The sequence below is a fragment of the Mobula hypostoma genome, chromosome 7 (genome assembly GCF_963921235.1).
Source record: "Mobula hypostoma chromosome 7, sMobHyp1.1, whole genome shotgun sequence".
In the NCBI taxonomy this organism is placed as follows: Eukaryota; Metazoa; Chordata; class Chondrichthyes; order Myliobatiformes; family Myliobatidae; genus Mobula; species Mobula hypostoma.
Genome location: NC_086103.1, coordinates 185929682 through 185955397, shown reverse-complemented (window position 1 = coordinate 185955397; position 25716 = coordinate 185929682). Strand labels below are relative to the sequence as shown.

At 45.1% G+C, this 25716-nt stretch overlaps 1 protein-coding gene across 2 annotated transcripts in view; it reads right to left on the bottom strand.

Annotated features, from left to right (window-relative positions):
* The window catches only part of pgm2l1 (phosphoglucomutase 2-like 1), a 161649-nt gene that overhangs the window by 20271 nt on the left and 115662 nt on the right, over positions 1-25716 (bottom strand). For both annotated transcript variants that reach the window (XM_063054756.1, XM_063054757.1), the window contains exons 10-12: positions 21861-21954; positions 16764-16893; positions 12077-12266 (exon numbers count right to left, since the gene is read on the bottom strand). In XM_063054756.1, coding sequence (XP_062910826.1) covers positions 12077-12266; positions 16764-16893; positions 21861-21954 — 414 coding nt within the window. The remainder of the gene's footprint in view (positions 1-12076; positions 12267-16763; positions 16894-21860; positions 21955-25716) is intronic.

Here is a 25716-nt window from a genome sequence, read left to right as displayed (position 1 = left end):
GGGTGGGGTATGCTTCATGGACAATAATGCCTGGTGCGACCCCCGGAATGTACATGCCCTCAAATCCCTTGTTCTCTGGATCTGGAGTACCTTGTGCTGCTGTGTAGACCTTTCTGGCTGCCTAGGGAGTTCACGGCTGTTACTATTCCACTGCAGGCTGATACCGACCTGGCTCTCAAGGTACGAGACCACCAGCACCCTGGAGACTGCACACCCACAGGCTGCCTTCATCGTTGCCAGAGACTTTAATAGAACATCGCTGTCTAAAGTCTCTCCGAAGTTTTGTCAACACACCCAGATGAGCACACTGGGAGATAGCATACATGACCAATGCTACTCTCTCTTCCGCAAAGCTTACAAAGTGCTGCTCCATCCACCCTTTGGAAAGTCGGATCACTCCTCCATCTTGCTGCTGCCAAGGTAAAGGCAGAAGCTGAAACAGGCTGCCATAGTTAAAACCGTCCACTGTTGGTCCGACCAATCAGACTCCACGCTGCAGGACTGCTTTGATGACACACTGTTGGTCCGACCAATCAGACTCCATGCTGCAGGACTGCGTTGATGACACACTGTTGGCCCGACCAATCAGACTCCATGCTACAGGACTGCTTTGATGATACACTGTTGGCTCGACCAATCATGCTACAGGACTGCTTTGATGACACACCGTTAGCCCGACCAATCAGACTCCATGCTACAGGACTGCTTTGATGACACACCGTTGGCCCGACCAATCAGACTCCATGCTACAGGACTGCTTTGATGACACACTGTTGGTTCGACCAATCAGACTCCATGCTGCAGGACTGCTTTGATGACGTCAGCTGGAATGTCTTTCATGATGAGGATGTCTCCAAGTTATTATTGAGGTGAGTGCGACAGGACGCCAGTCAAGGGGTCATGAGCATCATTCGGAATTGCACTGAGGATGCGAGCAGCACTTACCGCGCGACACAGAGCTTACATTGTCGTTGACCAACAGGAACTCAAGAAATGTAGCTACGGTCTGTGCAAAGTCATCAAGTCAGTGAAACGACAATACAGGAATGAGCTCCAGACTCAACTCTCCACCAACAACACATGCAGCTTATGGCAAGGTCTGCACACCATCACAGACTTCAAAGCTAAGTGTGGTGGTGCTGCCAACATCACTGCCTCTCTCCCGGATGAACTAATTCTTCTTTACGCTTGGTTCGATGTCGTCAGCACTGAGCCCCCGAGGAGAGTCGCCGAAGCGACCTGCACCTTGGTCACCTCGGAGGCTGAGCTACGCAGGTGCTTCCAAAGAGTGGACAGTCGCAAGGCTGCAGGACCGGACGGCATCCCAGGGTGGGTACTTGGGATATGCGGCACAACTGGCAGGTGTGATTACAGACATTTTAATCTCTCCCTCTCCCAGTGTAGAGGCCCTCCTGCTTCAAAACACCCACCATTGTCCCTGTACCTAAAAAGACCACGGTAACATGCCTGAACGACTGGTGTCCTGTCACACTCACCTCAATAATAAGCAAATGCTTTGAGAGACTGGTCAAGGACTACATTGTGTAGCTGGATCCTGGACTTCCTGTCAGATCACCGGCAGGTGGTGAAAGTGAGCTCCCTCACCTCCACTCCTCTGACTCTCAATACAGGAGTCCCTAAGGGCTGTGTACCAAGTCCCCTCCTTTACTCTCTGTACACCTATTACTGCGTCGCCACCCACAGCTCCAATCTGCTAATTAAATTTGCTGACAATACTAGATTTATTGGCCTAATCTCAAATAATAACAAGGCAGCCTAGAGAGAACTCATCACCCTGACACAGTGGTGTCAAGAAAACAACCTCTCCCACAATGTTACAAAAACAAAGGAGCTGGTTGTGGACTACAGGAGGAATGGAGACAGGCTAACCCCTACAAACATCAATGGACCTGGGGTTGAGAGGATGAACAGCTTTAAGTTCCTCAGCATACACATCACTGAGGATCTCACATGGTCTGTGCACACCAGCTGTGTGGTGAAAAAAGCACAACAGCGCCTCTTTCACCTCAGATGGTTGAGGAAGTTTGGTACGGGCCCCCAAATCCTAAGGAACTTTCTACAGGGGCACAATTGAGAGCATCCTGACTGGCTGCATCACTGCCTGGTAGGGGAACTGTACCTCCTCAATCGCAGGACTCTGCAGAGAGTGGTGTGGATAGCCCAGCGCATCTGTAGATGTGAACCTGTTGTACATACTATTTATTACAAATTACTATAAATTGCACATTGCACATTTAGACAGAGATGTAACATAAAGATTTTTACTGCTCTGTATGTGAAGGATGTAGGTAATAAAGTCAATTGAATCTGCCTGAAGCAACTTGTTTTAAGGCACCAGTAACCTGCCTTTGCCCGTTCTCCTGTCAGAAGGATAGGGTTCTGCCGGGCTTAGTAGCTAAGCCACATATGAAGGCCAGGAGCTGGATTTGGTTGTCAGAGGCTATTTGAGATGCACACCATTGGGAGTATTTAATAATTAGCGGGAGTTTATCCCATCACCCGCCCCTCAGCTATGACAACCTTTTGGAAGCAAATATACACTGCAGTATATCGCCCCTTCTAACCTAGCACTGAATTGTGTATGTACACATAATGTGGTGTGCATTGTTGGCAGTGTGAGGATTGTGCATGAGAGTGAGAGAGACGTGATGTATGAATGTGAGATGTCAATGTTAGGAATGTTCTTGTGAGCATGAAAAATGTGAGAGTGAGAGGTGCACGTGCAGGAAGTAGGAAGCAAGGGTCTGCACATGTCTGGAAATTGGGATGTGTAGGCAACACAGAGCGAATGTATGTGTACCTAAAACACTGATACCAAGAGAGAACTGCACTATATTGACCAGGAACTGCAATGCAGTAAAAATAAGCTTTTTAATTTCCTACTGGGGGAGCCTTCAGGATAGAAGGATGTCCCTTTAGAACAGAGATGAGGAATTTCATTAGCCAGAAGGTGGTGAATATGTGGAACAGATTGCCACAGACAGCTGAGCAGGCCAAGTAATTGGGTATATTTAACGTGGAGGTTGCTAAGTTCTTAATTAGTAACGGCATCAAAGGTAATGGGGAGGAGACAGGAGAATGGGGGTGAGAGGAATACTAAATCTGTCATGATGGAATGGAGCAGCAGACTCAATGGTCTAAATTGAATTCTGCTCTGATGTCTTATAGTCTAATGACAGCCCTAACGAGAGTCATTAGCTAAACCCAAGCCCCAAATACACCTGAGATTATTACCTACACTTCAACTCCTGTATTTGTTGTCTAAACTTGCCCCAGGAATTCAATGTTGTAAACGTCCAGAAGCAAGTTGCTGTGGGATTCATTATTCGCTCCCATTCAGTAATGAATGCTGAAATTCAGCCTGCTATATTGGTCCTCATTGCTTCTATTTTGCTTTTTGAATCATTACACGATTGTTTTCCCAGTCATTATCAGTGTTTAGCTAAACCTAGTACTTTTGGATATTAAATAAAAACTTTAGGGTGAGGTGTGAACTTTGGGCACTTGTAGTAAGCTGCATTTAAAATTAGCAATAGCAACAGATAATAACTCACTCCCAAGTCTGGCTGTGACAGTGGGGTGGGGGTTGGGCATAGGGCTAGCAACCATCCATAAAACAAAAGTGCTACAGAAACGCAAACAGAAGTTCTAAAGACCCCAGCCCTGTGAGGGATAGAGACACTAAGAAGAGGAGCTACTGCTGGAGACAATGTGGAAGACTGGCCCAGGACAGAGGACTCTGGCAAGCTACTGTTGGCAGCCTATGCTGGGGCTAAATGCATTTACACAATAGATAATGCCCGCACATTCACAGTTGCTTAATCCCATACATATTCTCACAAGGTCAGGTTTTGACCTCCACCCCCATTCCCTATTTCCTTCCTTACCTGACATTCCCACACCTGTCAGGTATCATGACCACAAACAAATTATATCAGGCAACTGTCTATGTGTGATATTCCCTTCTTAAAAAGTAACCTATTTCAAAGGAAAATTGACAAATAGTACATGGGTCACTTTATATATTTAAAGTGGTTCTTTGGGAGTAGGGGTGTGTGAAAGAGAGGTTTTAGATATTATCAGTCGATACAGAACAATTTAACCCTATATATGAACCCAAGACAGAAATCTCATTCCTCCCTGTCCCATTCTGGGCTGCTCCTATGCTCAGCTGCTCATTTCTGATGCAATAATTATCATTTTTTTCCCCTGTCATCTGCAGACTTTTGTCACCTCCCAGACACTGTTGCTATTCCTAATCTCCTTTCCTCCCTATGCCTATCACCCCTCCCCTCAATTGAATCCACCTATCACCTCCCAGCCACTGTCACTATTCCTACTCTCATAAAAACATAGAAAAACCTACAGCATAATACAGGCCCTTTGGCCAACAATGCAGTGCCGAACATGCCCTTACTCTAGAAATTACCTAGGCTTACCCATAACCCTCTATTTTTCTAAGCTCCATGTATTCATCCAGGAGTCTCTTAAAAGACCCTATCATATCTGCCTCCACCACTGTCGCCAGCAGCCCACTCCACACACTCACCACTCTCTGCACAAAAAACTTACCCCTGACATCTCCTCTGTACCTACTTACAAGCACCTTAAACCTGTGTCCTCTTGTGGCAACCATTTAAGCCCTGGGAAAAAGCCTCTGTCTATCTACACAATCAATGCCTCTCATCAACTTATACACCTCTATCAAATCACCTCTCATCCTCTGTCGCTCCAAGGAGAAAAGGCCGAGTTCACTTAACCTATTCTCATAAGGCATGCTCCCCAATCCAGGCAACATCCTTGTAAATTTCATCTGCACCTTTTCAATGGCTTCCACATCCTTCCTACAGTGAGGCGACCAGAATTGAGCACAGTACTACAAGTGGGGTCTGACCAGGGTCCTATATAGCTGCAATATTACCTCTCGGCTCCTAAATTTAATCCCATGGTTGATGAAGGCCAATGTCTTGTATGTCTTCTTAACCACAGAGTAAACATGCGCAGCAGCTTTGAGTGTCCTATGGACTCAGACCCCAAGATCCCTCTGATCCTCCACACTGTCAAGCGTCTTACCAATAATACTATATTCTGCCATCATATTTGACCTACCAAAATGAACCACCTCACATTTATCTGGGTTGAAATCCATCTGCCACTTCTCAGCCCAGTTTTGCATCCTATCAATGTCCCGTTGTAACCTCTGACAGCCCTCCACACTCTTCACAACACCCCCAACCTTTGTGTCATCAGCAAATTTACTAACCCACCCCTCCACTTCCTCATCCAGGTCATTTATAAAAATCACAAAGAGAAGGGGTCCCAGAACAGATCGAGGCACACCACTGGTCACCGACCTCCATGCAGAATATGACCCGTCTACAACCACTCTTTGCCTTCTGTGGGCAAGCCAGTTCTGGATCCACAAAGCAATGTCCCCTTGGATCCCATGCCTCCTTACTTTCTCAATAAGCCTTGCATGGGGTACCTTATCAAATGCTTTGCTGAAATCTATATACACTACATCTACTGCTCTTCCATCATCAATGTTTTTAGTCACATCCTCAAAAAATTCAATCAGGCTCGTCGGGCACGACCTGCCTTTGACAAAGCCATGCTGACTATTCCTAATCATACTATGCCTCTCCAAATGTTCATAATTCCTGCCTCTCAGGATCTTTTCCATCAGCTTACCAACTACTGAAGTAAGACTCACTGGTCTATAATTTCCTGGGCTATCTCTACTCCCTTTCTTGAATAAGGGAACAACATCCACAACCCTCCAATCCTCTGGAACCTCTCTCATCCCCATTGATGACGCAAAAATCATCGTCAGAGGCTCAGCAATCTCCTCCCTCACCTCCCACAGTAGCCTGGGGTACATCCCGTCTGGTCCCAGTGACTTATCCAACTTGATGCTTTCCAAAAGCTCCAGCACATCCTCTTTCTTAATATACATATATGCTCAAGTTTTTCAGTCTGCTGTAAGTCATCCCTACAATTGCCAAGGTCCTTTTTCGTAGCGAATACTGAAGCAAAGTACTCATTAAGTACCTCGGCAATCTCCTCCGGTTCCATACACACTTGATTGGTCCTATTCTCTCATGTCTTATCCTCTTGCTCTTCACATACTTGTAGAATGCCTTGGGGTTTTCCTTAATCCTGTCCGCCAAGGCCTTCTCATGGCCCCTTCTGGCTCTCCTAATTTCATTCTTAAGCTCCTTCCTGCTAGCCTCATAATTTTCTAGATCTCTATCATTACCTAGTTTTTTGAACCTTTTGTAAGCTTTTCTTTTCTTCTTGACTAGATATACAACAGCCTTTGTACACCATGGTTCCTGTACCCTACCATCCTTTCCGTTTCATTGGAACGTACCTCTGCAGAACACCATGCAAATATCTCCTGAACATTTGCCACATTTCTTCCATACATTTCCCTGAGAACATCTGTTCCCAATTTATGCTTCCAAGTTCCTGCCTGATAGCCTCATATTTCCCCTTACTCCAATTAAACACTTTCCTAACTTGCCTGTTCCTATCCCTCTCCAATGCTATGACAAACGAGATAGAATTGTGATCACTATCTCCAAAATGCTCTCCCACTGAGAGATCTGATACCTGTCCAGGTTAATTTTCCAATACCAGATCATGTACAGCCTCTCCTCTTGTAGGCTTACCTAATCAAGAAACCTTCCTGAACACACCTAACAAACTCCACCCAATCTAAACGCCTTGCTCTAGGGAGATGCCAATCAATGTTTGGGAAATTAAAATCTCCTACAATGACAACCCTGTTATTATTACTCCTTTCCAGAATCTGTCTCCTTAACTGCTCCTCGATGTCCCTGTTACTATTGGATGGTCTATCAAAAAACACCCAGAAGAGTTATTGACCCCTTCCTGTTCCTAACTTAGACTCTGTAGACAATCCCTCCACCTTTTCTGCAGCCGTGACACTATCTCTGATTTACAGTGCCATGCCCCCACCTCTTTTGCCTCCCTCCCTGTCCTTTCTGAAACATCTAAAGCCTGGCACTCTAAGTAACCATTCCTGCCTCTGAGGCATCGAAGTCACTGTAATAGCCCCAACAGCACAGCTCCAAGTGCTGATCCACACTCTAAGCTCATCTGCTTTGTTCATAATACTCCTTGCATTAAAATAGACACATCTCAAACCACTGGTCTGAGTGCATCCCTTCTCTATCACCTGCCTATCTTCCCTCTCGTACTGTCTATTTGTGAGCCAACTACCTCTTCCTCTGTCTCTTCAGTTTGGTTCCCACCCCCCCAGCAATTCTAGTTTAAACTCTCCCCAATAGCCTCAGCAAACCTTCCCTGCCAGGATATTGGTCCCACTCGGATTCAAGTGCAACCCGACCTTTTTGTACAGGTCACGCCTGCCCCAAAAGAGGTCCCAATGATTCAGAAATCTGAATCCCTGCCCCCTGCTCCAAACCCTCAGCCACACATTTATCCTCCACCTCATTCTATTCCTATACTCACTATCATGTGGCACAGGCAGTAATCCCGAGATTCTCAACTTCCTTCCTAATTCCCTGAAGTCTGTTTTCAGGACCTCCTCCCTTCTTCCCTTTTCCTACTTATGTCGTCGGTACCAATATGTACCATGATCTCTGGCTGTTCTCCTTCCTACTGCAGGATATCGTGGACGCAATCAGAAACATCCTGGATCCTGGCATCTGGGAGGCAAACTACCATCAGTGTTTCTTTCCTGTGTCCACAGAGTCGCCTGTCTGACCCCCTAACTATACAGAGTCCCCTATCACTGCTGCCATCCTCTTCCTTTCCCTACCTTTCTGAGCCATAGGGTCAGACTCTGTGCCAGAGGCTCAGCCACTGTTGCCTCCCCCAGGTAGGCTGTCCCCCCCCAGCAGTACTCAAACAGGAGTACTTATTGTTAAGGGGGACAGCCACAGGGTACTCTCTAGTAGCTGACTCTTGCCCTTCCCTCTCCTGACTGTTAGCCACTTCTCTGTCTCCCGAGGCCCCGGTGTGACTACTTGCTTATAGTTTCTCTCTATCACCTCCTCACTCTCCCTGAGCAGATGAAGGTCATTGAGCTCGCCCTTCCTCCCTATGCCAATCACCCCTCCCCTCACCTGGATCCACCCATCACCTCATAGCTTCTGTCACTATGCTCACTCTTCCCATCAATGCCAGACATTGTTCCCTCCTTCTTCCCCTCACCTCTTTATACTAACTCTCTTTCCTCTGCTCTTTCAGTTCAGATGTAGAGTCCCGACCTGATATGGTGACTGTCTATTTCCCCCTATGGATGCTGCTCGAGTCAGAGAGTCATCGAGCACTACAACACAGAAACGGGCTCTTTAGCCCACCAGTCTGAGCTGAACTGTTACTTTGCCTAGTCCCATCAACCAACACCAGGACCATAACCCTCCATACCCTTCCCATCCATACACCTCCCTAAACTTCTCTTAAATGTTAAAATCAAACCCGCATCCACCACTTCCGCTGGCAGTTCATTCCACACTCTCACCACCACTGAGTGAAGAGGTTCCCCCTCAGGTTCCCCTTGAACGTTTCACCTTTCATCTTTAACCCATGACTTCTAGTTCTAATCTCATCCAACTTCAGTAGAAAAGCCTGATAGGTTTACCTCATTTATACCCTAATTTTGTATACCTCTATCAAATCTCCACTCATTCTCCTACACTCCAGGGAATGAAGTCCTAACCTTCTCAACCTTTCCCTATAACTCAGGTCCTCAAGTCCCAGCAACATCCTTGAAAATTTTTGCTATTCCCCCAGTAGTTTGTGTGCTGCTCCAAGTTCCAGCATCCGCAGTCTCATGTCTCTCCAGCTGGCCCGTATAACATTTAGTGGTCACTTCAGTAGGTGCATCTGTACACCTGCTTGTTAATGCAAATATCTACTCAGCCAGCCATGTGGCAGCAACTCCAGGCATTAAAGCTTGCAGACACGGTCGAGAGGTTCAGCTGTTTCTCAGACCAGACATCAGGATGGGGAAGAAATGTGATCTACGTGACACTGATGGTGGAATGACGTTGGTGTCAGATGGGGTGGTTTGAGTATTGCAGAGAATGTTGATGATCTGGGATTTTCATGTACATCAGTCTCTACAGTTTACAGAGAATGGTGTGAGGAAAAAAAATTCAGTGAGCAGCAGTTCTGTGGGTGCGAACACCGTGTTAACGAGAGAGATCAGAGGAGAGTGATCAGACTAGTTCAAGCTGACAGGTAGGCAACAGTAACTCAAATAATCACATGTTACAGCAGTGTCGACATAAGAGCATCTCTGAGCACGCAACACGTCGAACCTTGAAATGGATGGGTTTCAGCGGTAGAAGGTCACAAACATACACTCTAAGGCCACTTTATTAGATACAGGAGATACCTAATGTTGAGCTTATTTAGGCCGCTTGCACTACAATCTTCTGAACCGAGAACAGATTACATCAGGCTGGAATCCCAGCCAGAGGCAGCACGTTCCCATGGCATCTCTCTCGTGTAACACGCAAGGACTCAGTGTAACTGTTGCAAACACCACAGATTGATGCGGATGAATGGAGAGGATGTTACAGACTGTGAAATATTACAGACACCTATTAGTGTTGAGAACCATAACCTGACGTACAGCCCCCGAGAAAGTCTTCAGTCAGTGAACCAAATGAATATATAATCTGACTTGAAACCAGAAGCAGTGTTGTTATCAGTGACACAAGAGGTTCTGAAGATGCTGTAAATACAAAGCAAAACACACACACAAGATGCTGGGGGAACTCAGCAGGTCAGGTAGCAGCTATGGAAATTAATAAGCAGTCAACTTTTTGGGCTGAGACAATTCTTGATGACTGGAAAAGGGGGAAGATGACAGAATAAAAAGGTGAGGGAGGGGGAAGGAGGATAGCTAGGTGATAGGTGAAACCAGACGGGTGGAAGAGGTCCAGAGCTGGAGAAGAAGGAATCTGATAGGAGTGGAGAGTGGACCAGAGTAGAAAGGGAAGGAGGGGACCCAGGGGGAGGTGATACACAGGTGAGAAGAGGTAAATGGCCAGAGTGGGCATTAGAAAAAAAGGGGAGGGGGAGAGAATTTTTTTAAAAAATGTATAAATCAGAAGGAGAAATTGATACTCATGCCATCAGATTGGAGGCTATCCAGATGGAATACAGGGTGTTGCTCCTCTGCCGAGGGTGGTCTCATCAGGGCACAATGACGTGTATGGGGCCGTGAACGAAGTTGAGGGAGGAGATTAGTGGGCAGGTGTAGCACTTTGGCTGCTTGCATGGATAAGTGCTGGGAGGGAGATTAGTGGGGTGGAACAAATGGACAAGGGAATCACTGAGGGAGAGATCCCTGCGGAAAGTGAAGAGGAGAAGGTTGGTAAAGATAAGTTTCATGGTAGGATCCCTTTGGAGGTCGTGGAAGTTGTGGAAAATGATGTGTTGGATGTGAAAGCTCAAATTACTATATATAAAAATTAAGTAATGCAAAGAGAGCAAAAAAAATAGTGAAGCAGTGGTTCATGGACCATTCAGCATCCTTAATGATGGAACCACCCATTAACCAGTGAAAATGACCCTGGCTTTTCCGGATCATCAGTTAACACAGCCTCTGTGAACCATCTTTTGTGGCAAACCAGATTAGCTTTGTCGGTGAACTGCTTTGGTTCCTGGCACTCAACTAGAAATTAGTGCTTGGCTCTAACCTGTCCAACCATTGTGCACAGACAGCGGCACTGACTTCACTGAGATGGCCGATGTCAAGCAGAGCAGGATTAAAGGTCACGGGACACAAGAGACTGCAGATGCTGAAATCTGAAGCAGCAAACAATCACAATTACAGAGCTGAGAGATTGCCATGCCCTCATCCCATGCTGTAACCATCCTGTTGGTCATGCAGAACAGAAGCTGGCCCTACAGTCTAATTTGTCCATGCCGGAAAATTACAGAGGGATGCTGAAATAAGACTCTTTATTCACCATCAGAAGCTTTCGGTTGCAGAGTGAAAAGAAAAGGGAGGTGTTACGTGTTTAGGGAAAAATAAAGACATGGTAGTGTAGTGGCATGTGGAACATATGTTAACACCAGCGACTGAGCTTCAATTCCCATCGCTGTCTGCAAGGAGTTCTGATGTTCTCCCCATTATTGTGTGAGTTTCTTCTGGGTGCTCCAGCTTCCTCCCACTTTCCAAAGACATACGGGTTAGAATTAGTAAATTGTGTACATACTATTATTGGGCAGAAGCATGGTAACATCTGTGGGCTGCTTCAACACAATCCTCAAGCTCTGTCGGTTGTGATGTAAATGACACATGTCACTGTATTTTTTGACGTACATGCGACAAATAAAATTAAACTTTATCTTTATGGTCTTTAGAGACTAATGGAATCATGGAAAGCTGGGTCAGTGCCAGGAGTGGCGTTAGCTACGGGAGGAGGGGTCAGTGGCAGGAAGTGGTGCAAATGTAAAAATCAGCTATGATCTTACCCAGCTCGCACAGCAGGCTCAACAAGCCAGGCAGAATACTCCTGCTTGTATTTTTTATGTATCTGCTGTTACAGAATCAGAATACAGCACAGAAACAGGCCCTTCGGCCCAACTGGTCCATGCTAACCGCAGCATCCTCCCAGTTGGGTCGCAGTTGCCTGTGTTTGGCCGATAAGCTTCCCAGCCCCTCCCCTCTGAAGTGTTGCAAATGTAGTCGCCTCGACCACTTCATGTGGCAGCTCATTCCAGGTTCTCACTATCCTCTGTGTAAAGAAGTTACCGCTCAGGTCTCTTTTAAATGGCAGGATGTATACAATGGGCTAAATGGACTCTTACTCTAAGTTTTTAAAAACAAAGGGCAAGGGGTGAGAAACAGGAGATCAACATGAACAATGGACCAGGGCATTAATCATGATGCTTTTCATTCTGAAATATCCTGTTAACACATATTCTCCAAAGCATCTAGGACACATAGACATGAACCTAAATGTCAGCCAGGTCACCTCGTTCCTACAGCTTACAAATCAGAAACATCACAAGTGAAGGATGAGAAAAGGTTTAAACTTACCGACTTTTTATTTGGCTGACTGCTATCAAATCCTGTGGTTACATCCCTTATGTGCAAAATCTCAAATGGGCCACAGAAACGAGGATATTGATTTTCTGTCTCATATGTCCGAAGCCGATCGAAAATTCTCTTAATTGTAGAAGGGTCGTAGCATTTAAAATAAGATGTCCTTGAGATGTGATAACCATACCTAAACGTAGAAGGTGAACACCAGTTATCAGTTTCCAAACCTGAGCTCGCAGCTAGTTTCTCTTTTAGAATATAGAACAGTACAGCACAGGCATTTCGGCCCACAATGTTGTGCTGACCTTTTAACAAACTCCAAGATCAATCTAATCTTTCCCTCTCACACAACCTCCCATTTTTCTTTCATCCATGTGCTTCCACGGCGGGGGAGCTGCCTAGCCTGAGCTGTAGTGAGGACTAGGCCTCAAGCCACTGTGTCACCTATTTGCAGCCACCCAGGGTGGTGGGGTGTGGCGTCTAGAACAGAGTCGACGCTGTTCTTGAAGGATGCTCTCACATCAGTCTCTGACACTGAACTAGCTCAGAACTGGCCCACAGCCCTCTGAAACCCCCCTATCCATGTACTTATCAGAATCAGGTTTAATATCAGCAGCATACGTCGAGAAATTTGTTAACCTTGTGGCAGCAGTAAAATGCAATACATAATAATGGAGAAAAACGTGAATTACAGTAAGTATGTGTGTAGAGAATTAACTATATAGTTAACTAATAGTTAAATTAAATAAGTAGTGCAAAAAATAAAAAAAAGTAGTGAGGTAGTGTTCACAGGTTCAATGTCCATTCAGAAATCGGATGGCAGAGAGGAAGAAGCTGTTCCTGAATCGTTGAGTGTGTGCCTTAAGGGTCATGTACCTCCCCCTTGATGGTAGCAATGAGAAGAGGGAATGTTCTGGGTGATGGGGTCCTTAATGATAGACGCCTACTTTTTGAGGCACTGCTCCTTGAAGATGTCCTGGATACTATGGAGGCTGCAGCAGACTAAGTTTACTATTCTCTGCAGCTTCTTTCGATCTAGATGGCTTTCAAGCATAGCTAATGTGCCCTCCTCTACCACTGTTTCTATCAGCTTATTCCAAATACGCACCACTGTCTGTAAAGAAGCTGCTCCCCAATGTCTCATAATTCTTTCGCCTCTGATCTTAAACCTATGCCCTCTTGTTTTAGGTATCCTCTCCCTAGGACCTGAGATGTAAACTGTATCTCTCTTTCCATTGATGCCGGCAACAGTTCCTGCTTTTGTTTGCAATTTCCTGAATCTGCAGTGAGACCACTGTTTATTTCATAGAACAGACAGTACACCAGAGTACAGGCCCTTTAGCCCCCATTGTCTTGCTGACCCTTTAAACTATTCCAAAATCAATCTAACCCTTCCCTCCTGCATAGCCCTCCATTTTTCTATCATCCATGTGCCTAACTTAGAGACTCTTAAATGCCCTAATGTATCTGCCTCTATCACCACCCCAGCAACGTGTTCCACGTACCCACCACTCTCTGTGTATAAATGTATAAGGGAGGTAGGTTACTCTGACATCCCTTATACACTCGTCCGATAACTTTAAAATTATGCCCTTCATATTAGCTATCTCTGTCCTGGGAAAAAGTCTCTGACTGTCCACTCTATAGATGCCTCTTAACATCTTGTACACCTTAATCAAGTCACCTCTCATCCTCCTCCACTCCAAAGAGAAAAGCCTAATCTATCCTCACAAGACATGTTTGCTAATCCAGGCAGCATCCTATTAAATCTCCTCTGCACCCTCTCTAAAGCTTCTGCATCTTTCCTATATGAAGTGACCAGAACAGAACACGGTATTCCCAGTGTGGTCTAACCAGGGTTTTATAGATCTGTAACATTACCTTGTGGCCCTTGAACTCAATTCCTTGACTAATGAAGGCCAACACAACAAATGCCTTCTTAATAACCCTATCAATGTGTGCAGTAACTTTGAGGGATCTTTGGATGTGAATCCCAAGATCCACCCATTCCTCAACACGCATAAGAATCCTGCAATTAACCATGTATTCTGCCTTCAAATGCAACCTTCCCCTTCACACCTATCTGGGTGGAACACCATCTCCACTTCTCAGCCCAGCTCTGCATCCTCTCAGTGTCCTGTAGTAACCAACAACAACCTTCTATACCATCCACACCACCACCTACCTTTGTGCCGTCTTTCAGATCAGTGTATTTTAGAGAGCATTCATGCCATTATTTTGAGTTGGTGTAGATGCGATGTTTGGAGAAAATTGCTCAGTATCAGAGGTGTGAACACTTAATGACAGGAAGATGAGCGCAACTCACTACCAAACAGACACTACTCATATTCGTTTTTTTTCTCCCCCTCTTCTTCATTTCCCCATTCTGCCCCTCCCCCTACCTCTTACCTCTTGTCCTCATCCGCCTATCACTCCCCTCCCACTCAGTGTTCCTCCTCCTCCTCTTTCTCCTATGGTCCACTGTCCTCTCCCATCAGATTCCTTTTCCAGCCCTTTACCTTTTCCACCCATCATTTCCCAGCTTCTCACTTCATCCCCCCTCCCCCACCCAGCTGGCTTCACCTATCACCTTCTAGCCTGTCCCCCACCTTCTTATTCTGACCTTTGGCCTCTTTCTTTCCAGTCCTGATGAAGGATCTCAGCCTGAAACATTGACTGTTTCATAGATGCTGCCATAGATACTGCCTGCCCTGCTGAGCTCCTCCAGCGTTGTGAGTGTGTTGCTCTGACTTGCTCTCAGGTGGAAGGCTGCATTATTGTGTCGAGCTGACTCTGGGCATTTCGGTTAACATTTCTCTCTCCACCATTATTGCTTTGTACCTTTTGGCTCTTGCTTCCTACATTACAACAATGGCCTAAACACACGAGATTCTGCAGATGCTGGTAATCTGTTTCTCCCCCACCATAGATGCTGCTTGACCTACTGAGTTCCTCCAAGCATGGTGTGTGTGTGTGTGTGTGTGTGTGAGTGTGTGTGTGTATGTGTATGTGTACGTATACGTACGTGCACGCTGACTTCTTCAGGAGCACTTTGAGACAGCAGCCTTTATAGAGATGAAGTGTTTGAGGAAAATGAAACTTGTATATTATAAACACATGTGATACATGCAGTCCTACCTGGAGCCTTTATGGCAAGGAGATATAAACCTGGTGATGGTGCAGCTTGGAGCTATATGTTCATAAATGGAAGTTTTAAATTAAAATATGACAGAGAAAACATATGATCTTTGAAAAAGAACTAATGTACTCTGTGTTCCTACAGGTGTCCAGGTTTCATGGACGTATAGAACACGGAACATTACAGTCCAGTACAGGCCCTGCTGCCCAGATGTTCTGCCGAACCTTTAACCCACTCCAAGATCAACATAGCCCTCGCCTCCAATGTAGCCCTCCATTTTTCAATCATCCATGGGCCCATCTAACAGTCTCTTCAATGTCCCTAATGTATCTGACTCCACTACCACCCCTGGCAGGGCGTCTAGACACACACCTACCACCCTCTGTGTAATGAACTGACCTCTGACATCCTCACTATACAGTCAGCCCTCCTTATCCATGAGGGATTGGTTCCGGGATCCCTCGCGGATACCAAGAAACGCGGATGCTCAATTCCCTTATTCAACCTGTTTCAATGTGGTGGACCTTAGGACCCAGCGGAACCCTGGACCTTATTTAACCTGTGTCAGTGCAGTGGGCATTAGGACCCGGTGGCGGAGCTCTGAATCCGCAGTGTTTCCTTTCACGAAAATAATCACGATCACAATTTAAAATAAAGTGGAAATAATAAAGCGATCAGAAAGAGGTGAAACGCCATCGGTCATTGGAAAAGCGTTAGGCTACAGTCGGTCAACGATCGGAAAAAATTTAAAGGTTAAAGTGAGAAAGGCCCTGCCCGATTAAAGCTACAATTATTACTAAGCAACGCAGTGGTTTAATTATTGGGTTTTTGGGTTTTGGGCTTTCGATCCTTCACATCAACCCGGCAGGGATGGAGAGCACGCTCGGGAGCGCTCTGTCACTGGATCGAACTTCTGTTCCCGAGCCCGGTGCTGAAACAAACGTTTCTTAAGTATTTTATATGCATAGAAAGGTAAAATATATACTATATACTAAGACAAACGTCTGACTAACTGATGCTAAATAATACCGGATGTACCTGTTCCAACTTACTTAGTAAGAGAACTTCCGTTTTTTTTCGATCCTGATCCACGATAACCTATGCACATCCTCCCGTATACTTGAAATCATTTCTAGATTACTTATAATACCTAATACAATGTAAATGCTATGTAAAATAGTTGTTATACTTCATTGTTTAGGGAATAATGACAAGAAAAAAAAGTCGGTATATGCTCGAACAGCAAGTGCTGGAAGAGCACTTCCGGGTTTTCTCGATTCGCGGTTGGTTGAATTCGCGCATGCAGAACTCGCGGATAAGGAGGGCCGACTGTACTTTACTCCAATCACCTTAAAAGGATGTTCTCTTGTATTAGCCATTTCCACCCTGGGAAAATGTCTCTGATTATCCACTCGATCTATGCCTCTATCAACTTATCATGTCACCTCACATCTCCCTTCACTCCAGAGAGAAAAGCCCTAGCTTGCTCTACTTTTCCTCATAAGACAAGCTGAGTTCCTCCAGCATTTTGTGCATATTACTCACGTTCTGTAAATATTTTTCAACTGCTCGACTAACGTGAGGCTTGTGGTTTCCAGATATGCTGCCATTTCTGCCACGATTACTGCCGCGCTCACCCCGTCCTTATCAAGCGTTAGGGTGCCACACATAAACCCTAAAAGGAACAAGAGGAAGGGCAGATTCACTTGGGAGTGCAAGCAGTATGGGTGTGGAAAGCAGACAAAGAAACCTGAGAGTGCACGGCATGTCCACCAGAACAGAGAATAACATTAGGCACTTCCAGTACTGAGCCTCACAACTAATAAGAAAGGCATTAATTTCCAGGGGACTAGATTTGCAAACCAAGGATGTGATGCTGAGGCATTGCCTGACACTGGCCCCCTAGGCCTGAGTCGACATAGTAGTAGTAGTAGTAGTAGTAGTAGAAGGCATTACTGAGACTGCACTTGGACTATTGTGAGCAGTTTTGGGTACCATATCTAAAAAAAGGATGTGCTGGCATTGGAGAAGGTCCAGAGGAGGTTCACAAGAATGATCCCAGGAATGAAAGGGTTAATGTATGAGTAGCATTTGATGGGTCTGTACTTGCTGGAATTTAGAAGAATGAGGGGTGATATCATTAAAGCCTATTGAATATTGAAAGGTCTAGATAGAGTGGACGTGGAGAGGATATTTTCTATACTAGAGAGTCCAAGACCTGAAGGCACAGCCCCCAGAACAGAGACGAGGAGGAATTTGTTTAGCCAGAGGGTGGTGAATCTGTGGAATTTATTGCCACAGGTGACTGTGGAGGCCAGGTCATTGGGTACATTTACGGTGGAGATTGATAGGATCGAGATTAGTCAGGGCATCAAAAGGTTACAGGGGGAAGGCTGGAGAATGGGATTGAGAGGGATACTATATCAGTGGAGCAGACTCGTTGGGCTGAATGGCCTAATTCTGCTCCTATGCGTTATGTCTTTAAAGTTTTATCAAATCTACAATATAGACGTTCATGCGAACTGGACTCTCACATACTCTATAAAGAATGTATATACATACACATACAGATAGACAGCTTAGAAAAATTACAAACATGAGAAAATCTGCAGATGCTGGAAATCCAAAGCAAGACACACAAAATGCAGTAGGAACTCAACAGGTCAGGCAGCATCTATAGAAATGAGTAAACAGTTGATGTTTCAGGCTGAGAACCTTCTTCAGGACTGAGAGGAAGGGGGGAGATGCCTGAACTAAAAAGGTGGAGAGAGGGTAAAGAGGATAGCTGGAAGGTGATGGGTGAAACCAGGTGGGTGGGAAAGGTCAAGGGCTGAAGAGAAACAGAATCAGATAGGAAAGGAGAATGGACAATAGGAGAAAGGGAAGGAGGAGGGGACCCAGGGGAAGTAATAGGCAGGGTGGGGGGGACAGAAGAAGGAGCAGAGTTTTGGGGAGGAGAAGGAGGGGGAGTTTTGTTCAGCAGAAGGAGAAATCGGGATTCATAGCATCAAGTTGGAGGATACCAAGACACAATATAAGGTGCTATTCCTCCACCCTGAGGTTGGCCTCATCTTGGCAGAAGAGGTGGCCACGGATCAATATATCAGAAAGGGAAAGGGGAAAGGAATGGGAATTAAAATGTTTGGCCACAGGAAGTCCTGCATGTGGTGGATAGTATGGAGGTACTGTTCTACCGCACCTGTTCTCCATTCCAGGTCAGCAGAGATGTCCTCCTTTAAAGGACAAGATTTCCCTCCCTCTATTACTGATGCTGCCCTCACCTGCATCTCTTCCTTTTCCTTTTCCATACAGCTGTGCTCACACCATCTTCCCACCGTCGTAATAGTGATAAGACTCCCTCTTGTCCGGGTCTACCATCCCATCAGATTCTGTATCCAACACATTATCCTCCAAAACTTCCGCCATCTCCAAAGGGATCCTACCATTAAAGATCTGTTTACCCACCACTAACCTCCGCCCCCTGTACTTTCCACAAGGATTGCTCCCTCTGTTATTCCCTTTTCCATTAGTCCCTTTCATGATTGCAAATAGCCTAACTGCCATACCTGCCCATTTAACTCTATTCAGGGCCCCAAGCAGTTCTCCCAGGTGAGGCAACACTAAATCTGTGTATCTGCTGGGGTTGCCTATTGTGTCCGGTGCTCCCGATGCAGCCTCATCTACATTGGTGAGACCTGTAGTAAATTTGGGGACCATTTTGTCAAGCACCTCTGCACCATCCGCCACAATTAGCACTTCCCGATGGTCAAACATTTTAATTCAGATCCCCATACCCATTCTGACGTGTCAATCTACAGCCCCCTCTTGTGTCAAGATGAAGCCAACTTGAAGGTGGAGGAGCATCACCTTAAATTTTGTAAGGGTACCCTCCAACTTGATGGCAAGAACACTGATTTCTTCTTCCGGTGTACAAAACTTCACCCCCATCCCCTTCTTGTATTCCCCACTCCGAAATTTTACTTCTTCTCCCATGCCTATCACTTCCCCCAGGTCTCCTTCTTCCTTTTCTCCTGTTGTTCACTCTCCTTTCCCATCAGACACTTTCTTCTCCAGCCCTTGACCTTACTGGCTTCACCTATCACCTTCCAGCTAAACTCTTCCTCCTCTCCCCACCTTTTAATTCAGGCATCTCCCCCCTTCACTCTCAGTCCTGCTGAAGGCACTCAGTCCACAGTTGTCAGTTTACCCTTTTCCATAGCATATCTGACCTGCTGAGTTCCCCCAGCGTTTTGTGTGTATTGCTTGAAAAAATTACAGTTAATTAAAATACTTAGCAGTGATATCACAGGAGTTCAGTTGATATTTAATGTAGCAGTTAGTATAATGCTTCATAGAGCCAGCGATCCAGTTTCGAATCCTGTGCAGTCTCTTAAGTTCTCCCCGGGACCCTGTGGGTTCCCTGTAGGCTCTCTGGTTACCTCCCACGTTCCAAAGCCAGATGGATTAATCAAAGCGAGAAAGCTGTGGAAGCATGGCAACACTTGCTGGCTGCCCCCAGCACATCCTTGGACTGTGTTGGTTGTTGATGGAAACGACACATTTCACTGTGTGAAATGTACATGTGACAAATAAACGGACCCTTTTCTGGTTGGCTGCCAGTGACTAGTGGTGTTCTGCAGGAGTCGGTGTTGGGACCACTTCTTGTCAATAATTTAGATGATGGAATAGATGGCTTTGTTGCCAAGTTTGCAGCTGATAAGAAGATTGGTGGAGGGGCAGGTAGTGTTGAGGAAAAAGGTAGGCTGCAGAAGGATTTAGACAGATTAGGGGAACGGGCAAGAAAGTGACAAATGAAATACAATGTTGGAAAATGCATGGTCATGCACTTTGGTAGTAGAACAAAATGTGCGGACTATTTTCAAAATAGGGAGAAAATCCAAATCTCTGAGATGCAAAGGGACTTGGGAGTCCTTGTGTAGAACACCCTAAAGGTTAACTTGCAGGTTGAGTCGGTGGTGAGGAAGGCAAATGCAATGTTAGCATTCATTTCAAGAGGTCTAGAATACAAGAGCAAGGATGTGATGCTGAGGCTTTAAGGCATTGGTGAGGCCTCACCTTGAGTATTGTGAACCGTTTTGGGCTACTCATCTAGGAAAAGATGTCCTGGTACTGGAGAGGATTCAGAGGAGGTTCACAAGAATGATTCCAGGAATGAAAGGGTTATCATACGAGGAACATTTGATGGCTTTGGGTCTGTACTCGCTGGAATTTAGAAGGATGAGGGGGGGATCTCATTGAAACCTTTTGAATGTTGAAAGGCCCAGACAGAGTAGATGTGGAAAGGATATTTCCCAAGGTGGGAGAGTCTAGAACAAGAGGGCACAGCCTCAGGATAGAGGGGTGTCCATTTAAAACAGAGCTGTGGAGAAATTTCTTTAGCCAGAGAGTGATGAGTTTGTGGAATTTATTACCACAGGCAGCTATGGAGGCCAGGTCACTGGGTGTATTTAAGGCAGAGTTTGATAGGTTCTTGTTTGGACACGGCATCAAAGGTTATGGGGAGAAGGCCGGGGTGTGGGGCTGAGGAGGGGGGAGAAAAGGATCAGCCATGATGAAATGGCAGAGCAGATTTGATGGGCCAAATGGCCTAATTCTGCTGCTATGTCTTATCGTGTTAGGGTCTGAATAAAGCTCATCTTTATATCTCCTGGTTTGCATGAGATTGATTACTTTATTTTTATTTTAGAGATACAGCATAAGAACAGACCCTTCCTTCCCAACAAGTTTGTGCTACCCAATTTCTCCTTGGAGCGACGGAAGATGAGAGGTGACCTGATAGAGGTGTATAAGATGATGAGAGGCATTGATTGTGTTGATAGTCAGAGGCTTTTTCCCAGGGCTGAAATGGCTAACACAAGAGGACACAGGTTTAAGGTGCTGGGGAGTAGGTACAGAGGAGATGTCAGGGGTAAATTTTTTACTCAGAGAGTGGTTGGTGCATGGAATGGGCTGCTGGCAACGATGGTGGAGGTGGATACGACAGGGTCTTTTAAGAGACTTTTAGGTAGGTACATGGAGCTTAGAAAAATAGAGGGCTATGGGAAAGTCTACTAGTTTCTAAGGTAGGAACATGTTCGGCACAACTTTGTGGGCTGAAGGGCCTGTACTGTGCTGTAGATTTTCTATGTTTACCCAATTATACCCATGTGACCAATTAATCTACTAACCAGTACGTCTTTGGACTGTGGGAGTAAACCAGAGCACCCAGAGGAAACCCATGTGCTCACAGGAAAAACGTACAAACTCCTTATAGACAGCGGTGGGAGTTGTACTTGGGTTGCAGTGCTGTAATGGTGTGGCACTAACCACTACACTACCATGCTGCCCCTGTGTTCTTACACTTTCAGAACATAGTAAGAACAAAGAGCAGAACACCTCTTCTACAACTCACACACAGAGATGTCACATTTCACAGGTATGGGGAGAAGGCAGGAGACTTGAACTGAGAGGAAAATTGGATTAAAATGGCAGAGCAGACTTGATAAGCCAACTGGACTAGTTCTGCTCCTACAACTTATGGTCTTACAGTCTTATTTAGGAGGAGTGAGTCTATAGCAGTCACAGGCGGTGGCTGTCTGTTTCTACTGGAGTACAGGATGACAAATGCAGAGAAAGTCTCACCAATGGATTCTTCAAATGCAAACAACACCTCCTTTCCACTGTGCAGCAGTTCATCGATCCTGTTTCCAATCCACTTGAACCCTGGCAAAGTTTCCTTAAACAAAACAAATTCAGCTTCAGATTCATTTATCATGTGCATGTGAAAACATAGAGTGAAATACATTGTTTGCATTAATAACCAACAGAACCTAAGGGTGTGCTGGAGGCAGCCTGCGAGTGTATTGAATATTCAAAGGCTTAGTTACGTGGAGAGGATGTTTCCTACAGTGAGGGAGTCTGGGACCAGAGGACGGTGTAACTTGATGAGCTGAATGGCCTAATCCTGCTCCCATGTCTTATGATCCTATGGTAAGGATTTGTTTTAAATTCAGACAACGGTTGGCACTGTCTTTTAAACACTATATTTAAAAAGACAAGGCATAAAATCATACCGTCATAATCTGACAGGCAGACAGAACCTTTTTCCAGGGTTGAAATGCCTGATACCAGAGGGCATGCATTTAAGGTGAGAGGAAGTCAGTTCAAAAGAGATGTGCGGAACAACTTGTTTGCTTAAAAATATATCCACACAGAGAGTGTTGCGTGCCTGGAATGTACTGCCTGAAGTGGAGGTAGAGGGACATACATCACAGAATTTTAAGAGCTGTTTAGATAAGCATATGACTGTGAGGAAAATGGAAGGATATGGACATTGCGTAGGCACAAGCGATTAGTCTAGTTGGTCATTTGATGAATAATTTATTTGGTTTGGCATGATATCGTGTTTCTGTGCTGTACTGCTCAGTGGTCTATGTAATCTGAGCAAATAGGATTAGAATTGGCAAAAGTCAGTATGGAAGTGATGGGCCAAATGGCCAGTTTTTGTGCTGTACCAGTCTGTGACTCAGTCCAATAATGCAGTATGGCCCTCTGTACTGAGTCATGGTATGACTGGGGATCTCATACCCTCCAGCGTTTAAATAAAGACAGTATGGATTAACAACTTTCCAGAATCAGAATCAGGTTTACTATCACTTGCAAATGCTATAAAATTTACTATTTTGCAGAAACGGTACTCGATGCCCATGCAATCTGACAGAGCTCGAGCAGTTTTGTAAAGAATAATGGGGAAAAATTGCAGTGTCCAAATGTGCAAAGCTGATAGAGAACTATCCTCACAGACTCAAAGCTGTACTTGCTGCCAAAGGTGCATCTACTAGATACTGGCTTGAAGGGGGGAATACTTATGCAATCAATTATTTTGTGTTTTGTATTTGTAATTAATTTAGATCACTTTATACAGATCTGTTTTCATTTTGACATGAAAGAGTTTTTTTCTGTTGACCAGTGTTAAAAAGTGCCAAATTAAATCAACTGTGATTCAATGTTGTAAAACAATAAAACATAAAAACCTCCAAGGATTTTGAATACTTTTTATAGACACTGTACGTCACCATATATTCATTTTCTTGCTGACCTATTCAGTAAATCCAATAACCACAATAGAATCAATAAAGGCGGCACCCAACAGGACAGACAAACAACCAGTGTGCAAAAGACAAAATGTGCAAGGACAAAAGAGCCTGATGGCTGAGGGGTATTATCTGTTCCTGAACCTGGTGGTGTGGGTCCTGAGACTCTTGTACCTTCTTCCTGATGACAGTAGCGAGAGGAGACCATGACCTGGGTGGTGATGGTTTCTGGTGATGGGTGCTGCTTCCTGTAAACATGCTCAGTGGTGGGGAGGACATTACCTGTGATAGACTGGACCATATCTACTACTCTTGTAGGGTTTTCCATTCATGGGCATTGGTGTTTCCATACCAGGCCGTAATGCAGCCAGTCAGTATATTCTATATTCTCTGCCACACACCTATCCAAGTTTGTCAAAGTTTTCAATGTTATGCTGTGCCTTTGCAAACTTCTAAATAGAGGCACTGCCATGCTTTATTTGTGATTACACTTGCTGGGCCCAGGACAAATGCTCTGAAATTATACCACGGTGGAATTTAATCAGATGATCTCCTGGGATTTTCACACAAAATAATCCCTAGAGTTTACAGAGAATAGTGCAAGAACAAAAAAAAATCCCATGAATGGCAGTTCCACGGGCAAAAACTCCTTGTTAGTGAGGGAGGTCAGAAGAGAATGGCCAGACTGGCTCACGCTGACAGGAAGAAGACAGTAACTCAAATAACCATGCGTCACAACAGTGGTGTGCAGATGAGCACTCTGGACGTACAACACGTCAAACTTTATGTGGATGGGCTATTGCAGCAGAAGACCAAGAACACATACTTAGGGCCAACTTTATTTGGTACAGGAATACCCAATAAAGTGACCACTGAGTGTAGATTAGGACATAGAAAACAAAAGTTGGGATGTTATGTTGCCAATTCACAGAACACTTGTTAGATTGTACACAATTGTGGTCATCAGGAAGTAAGTAGTTAAGTTGGAGAGAGCTGCAGCCGAGATGCAATGTGGCTTGAATTGCAGACATCCCACCCTGCAAAAACTTGTTTCAGGGAGGTAGCACCATCAATTTGCAGGAGACTTCCGGGAGAGGTGGGATGTCTGCAATAGAGTAGCTCCTTAGCAGCTGGCCAGCTAGTTTAAATAACGTTAGCTATGCTTATGAACGAATGACACCTGTTAAACTCACCTCAACATGTCTTTTACAGTCTTAACCCACCATGGGCAATAGAAAAGTCCCTGTTGCAAACAGTGCAGCGAGCAACACTGTCATTATTTTGACCCGTTAGGCAGGGGTACACTTTAATGTAGCCTGGGGTGACGTACGTTTTATATTTTCTTTTTTTGGAACACTCTCCCATGGCGCGATCTCGCTCGCTTCCTCTCCCTCTCTCTCATGGTCGCTCTCGCGCTTTCACTTTTGCTTTCTCTCTCGCTCTCTCTCAAAAAAAAATTGATTTCCATGACATTGTATATAATTTGCGGGCATCAGGGAGCCACTATTAATATGCGGGAAACTCCCGGAATTTCCGGGAGAGGTGGGATGTCTGGAATTGGATGACTTTGTGAGGAGAGTTTGATAGGTAGGGCTTGCTTTCCTTGAAGTGAAGGAATAAGGTCATAGAATATCTTTTAAATGGGGAGAAAAATCAGAAATCGGAGCCACAAAGGGACTTGCAAGTCCTCGTGCAGGATTTGCCTAAAGGTTAACTTGCAGGTTGACTTGGTGGTGAGGAAGGTAAATGCAGAGTTACTATTCATTTTGAGAGGACTAGAATATAAAAGCAATGATGTAATGCTGAGGCTTTACAAGATATTGGTCAGACCACATTTGGAGTATTATGAATACTTCCATATTCTAGAAAGGATGCTCTAACGTTGGAGACAGTCCAAAGGAGGTTCACGACAATGATCCTGGGAATGAAAGGGAGTGTTTGATGGCTCAGAGTCTGAGCTCACTATTGTTTTAGAAGAATGAGGGGTGAATCTCATTAAAACTGTTTGAATATTAAAAGACCGAGATAGATGTTTCCTATAGCGGAAGAGGTCTAGGGCCACAGGGCACAGCCTTGGAGTAGAAACATAGAAACATAGAAAATAGGTGCAGGAGTAGGTCATTTGGCCCTTCGAGCCTGCACCACCATTCAGTATGATCATGGCTGATCATCCAACTCAGAACCCTGTACCAGCCTTCCCTCCATACCCCCTGATCCCTTTAGCCACAAGGGTCATATCTAACTCCCTCTTAAATATAGCCAATGAATTGGCCTCAACTGTTCCCTGTGGTAGAGAATTCCACAGATTCACTATTCTCTGTGTGAAGAAGTTTTTCCTCATCTCGGTCCCAAAAGGCTTCCCCTTCATCCTCAAACTGTGACCCCTCATTCCAGACTTCCCCAAC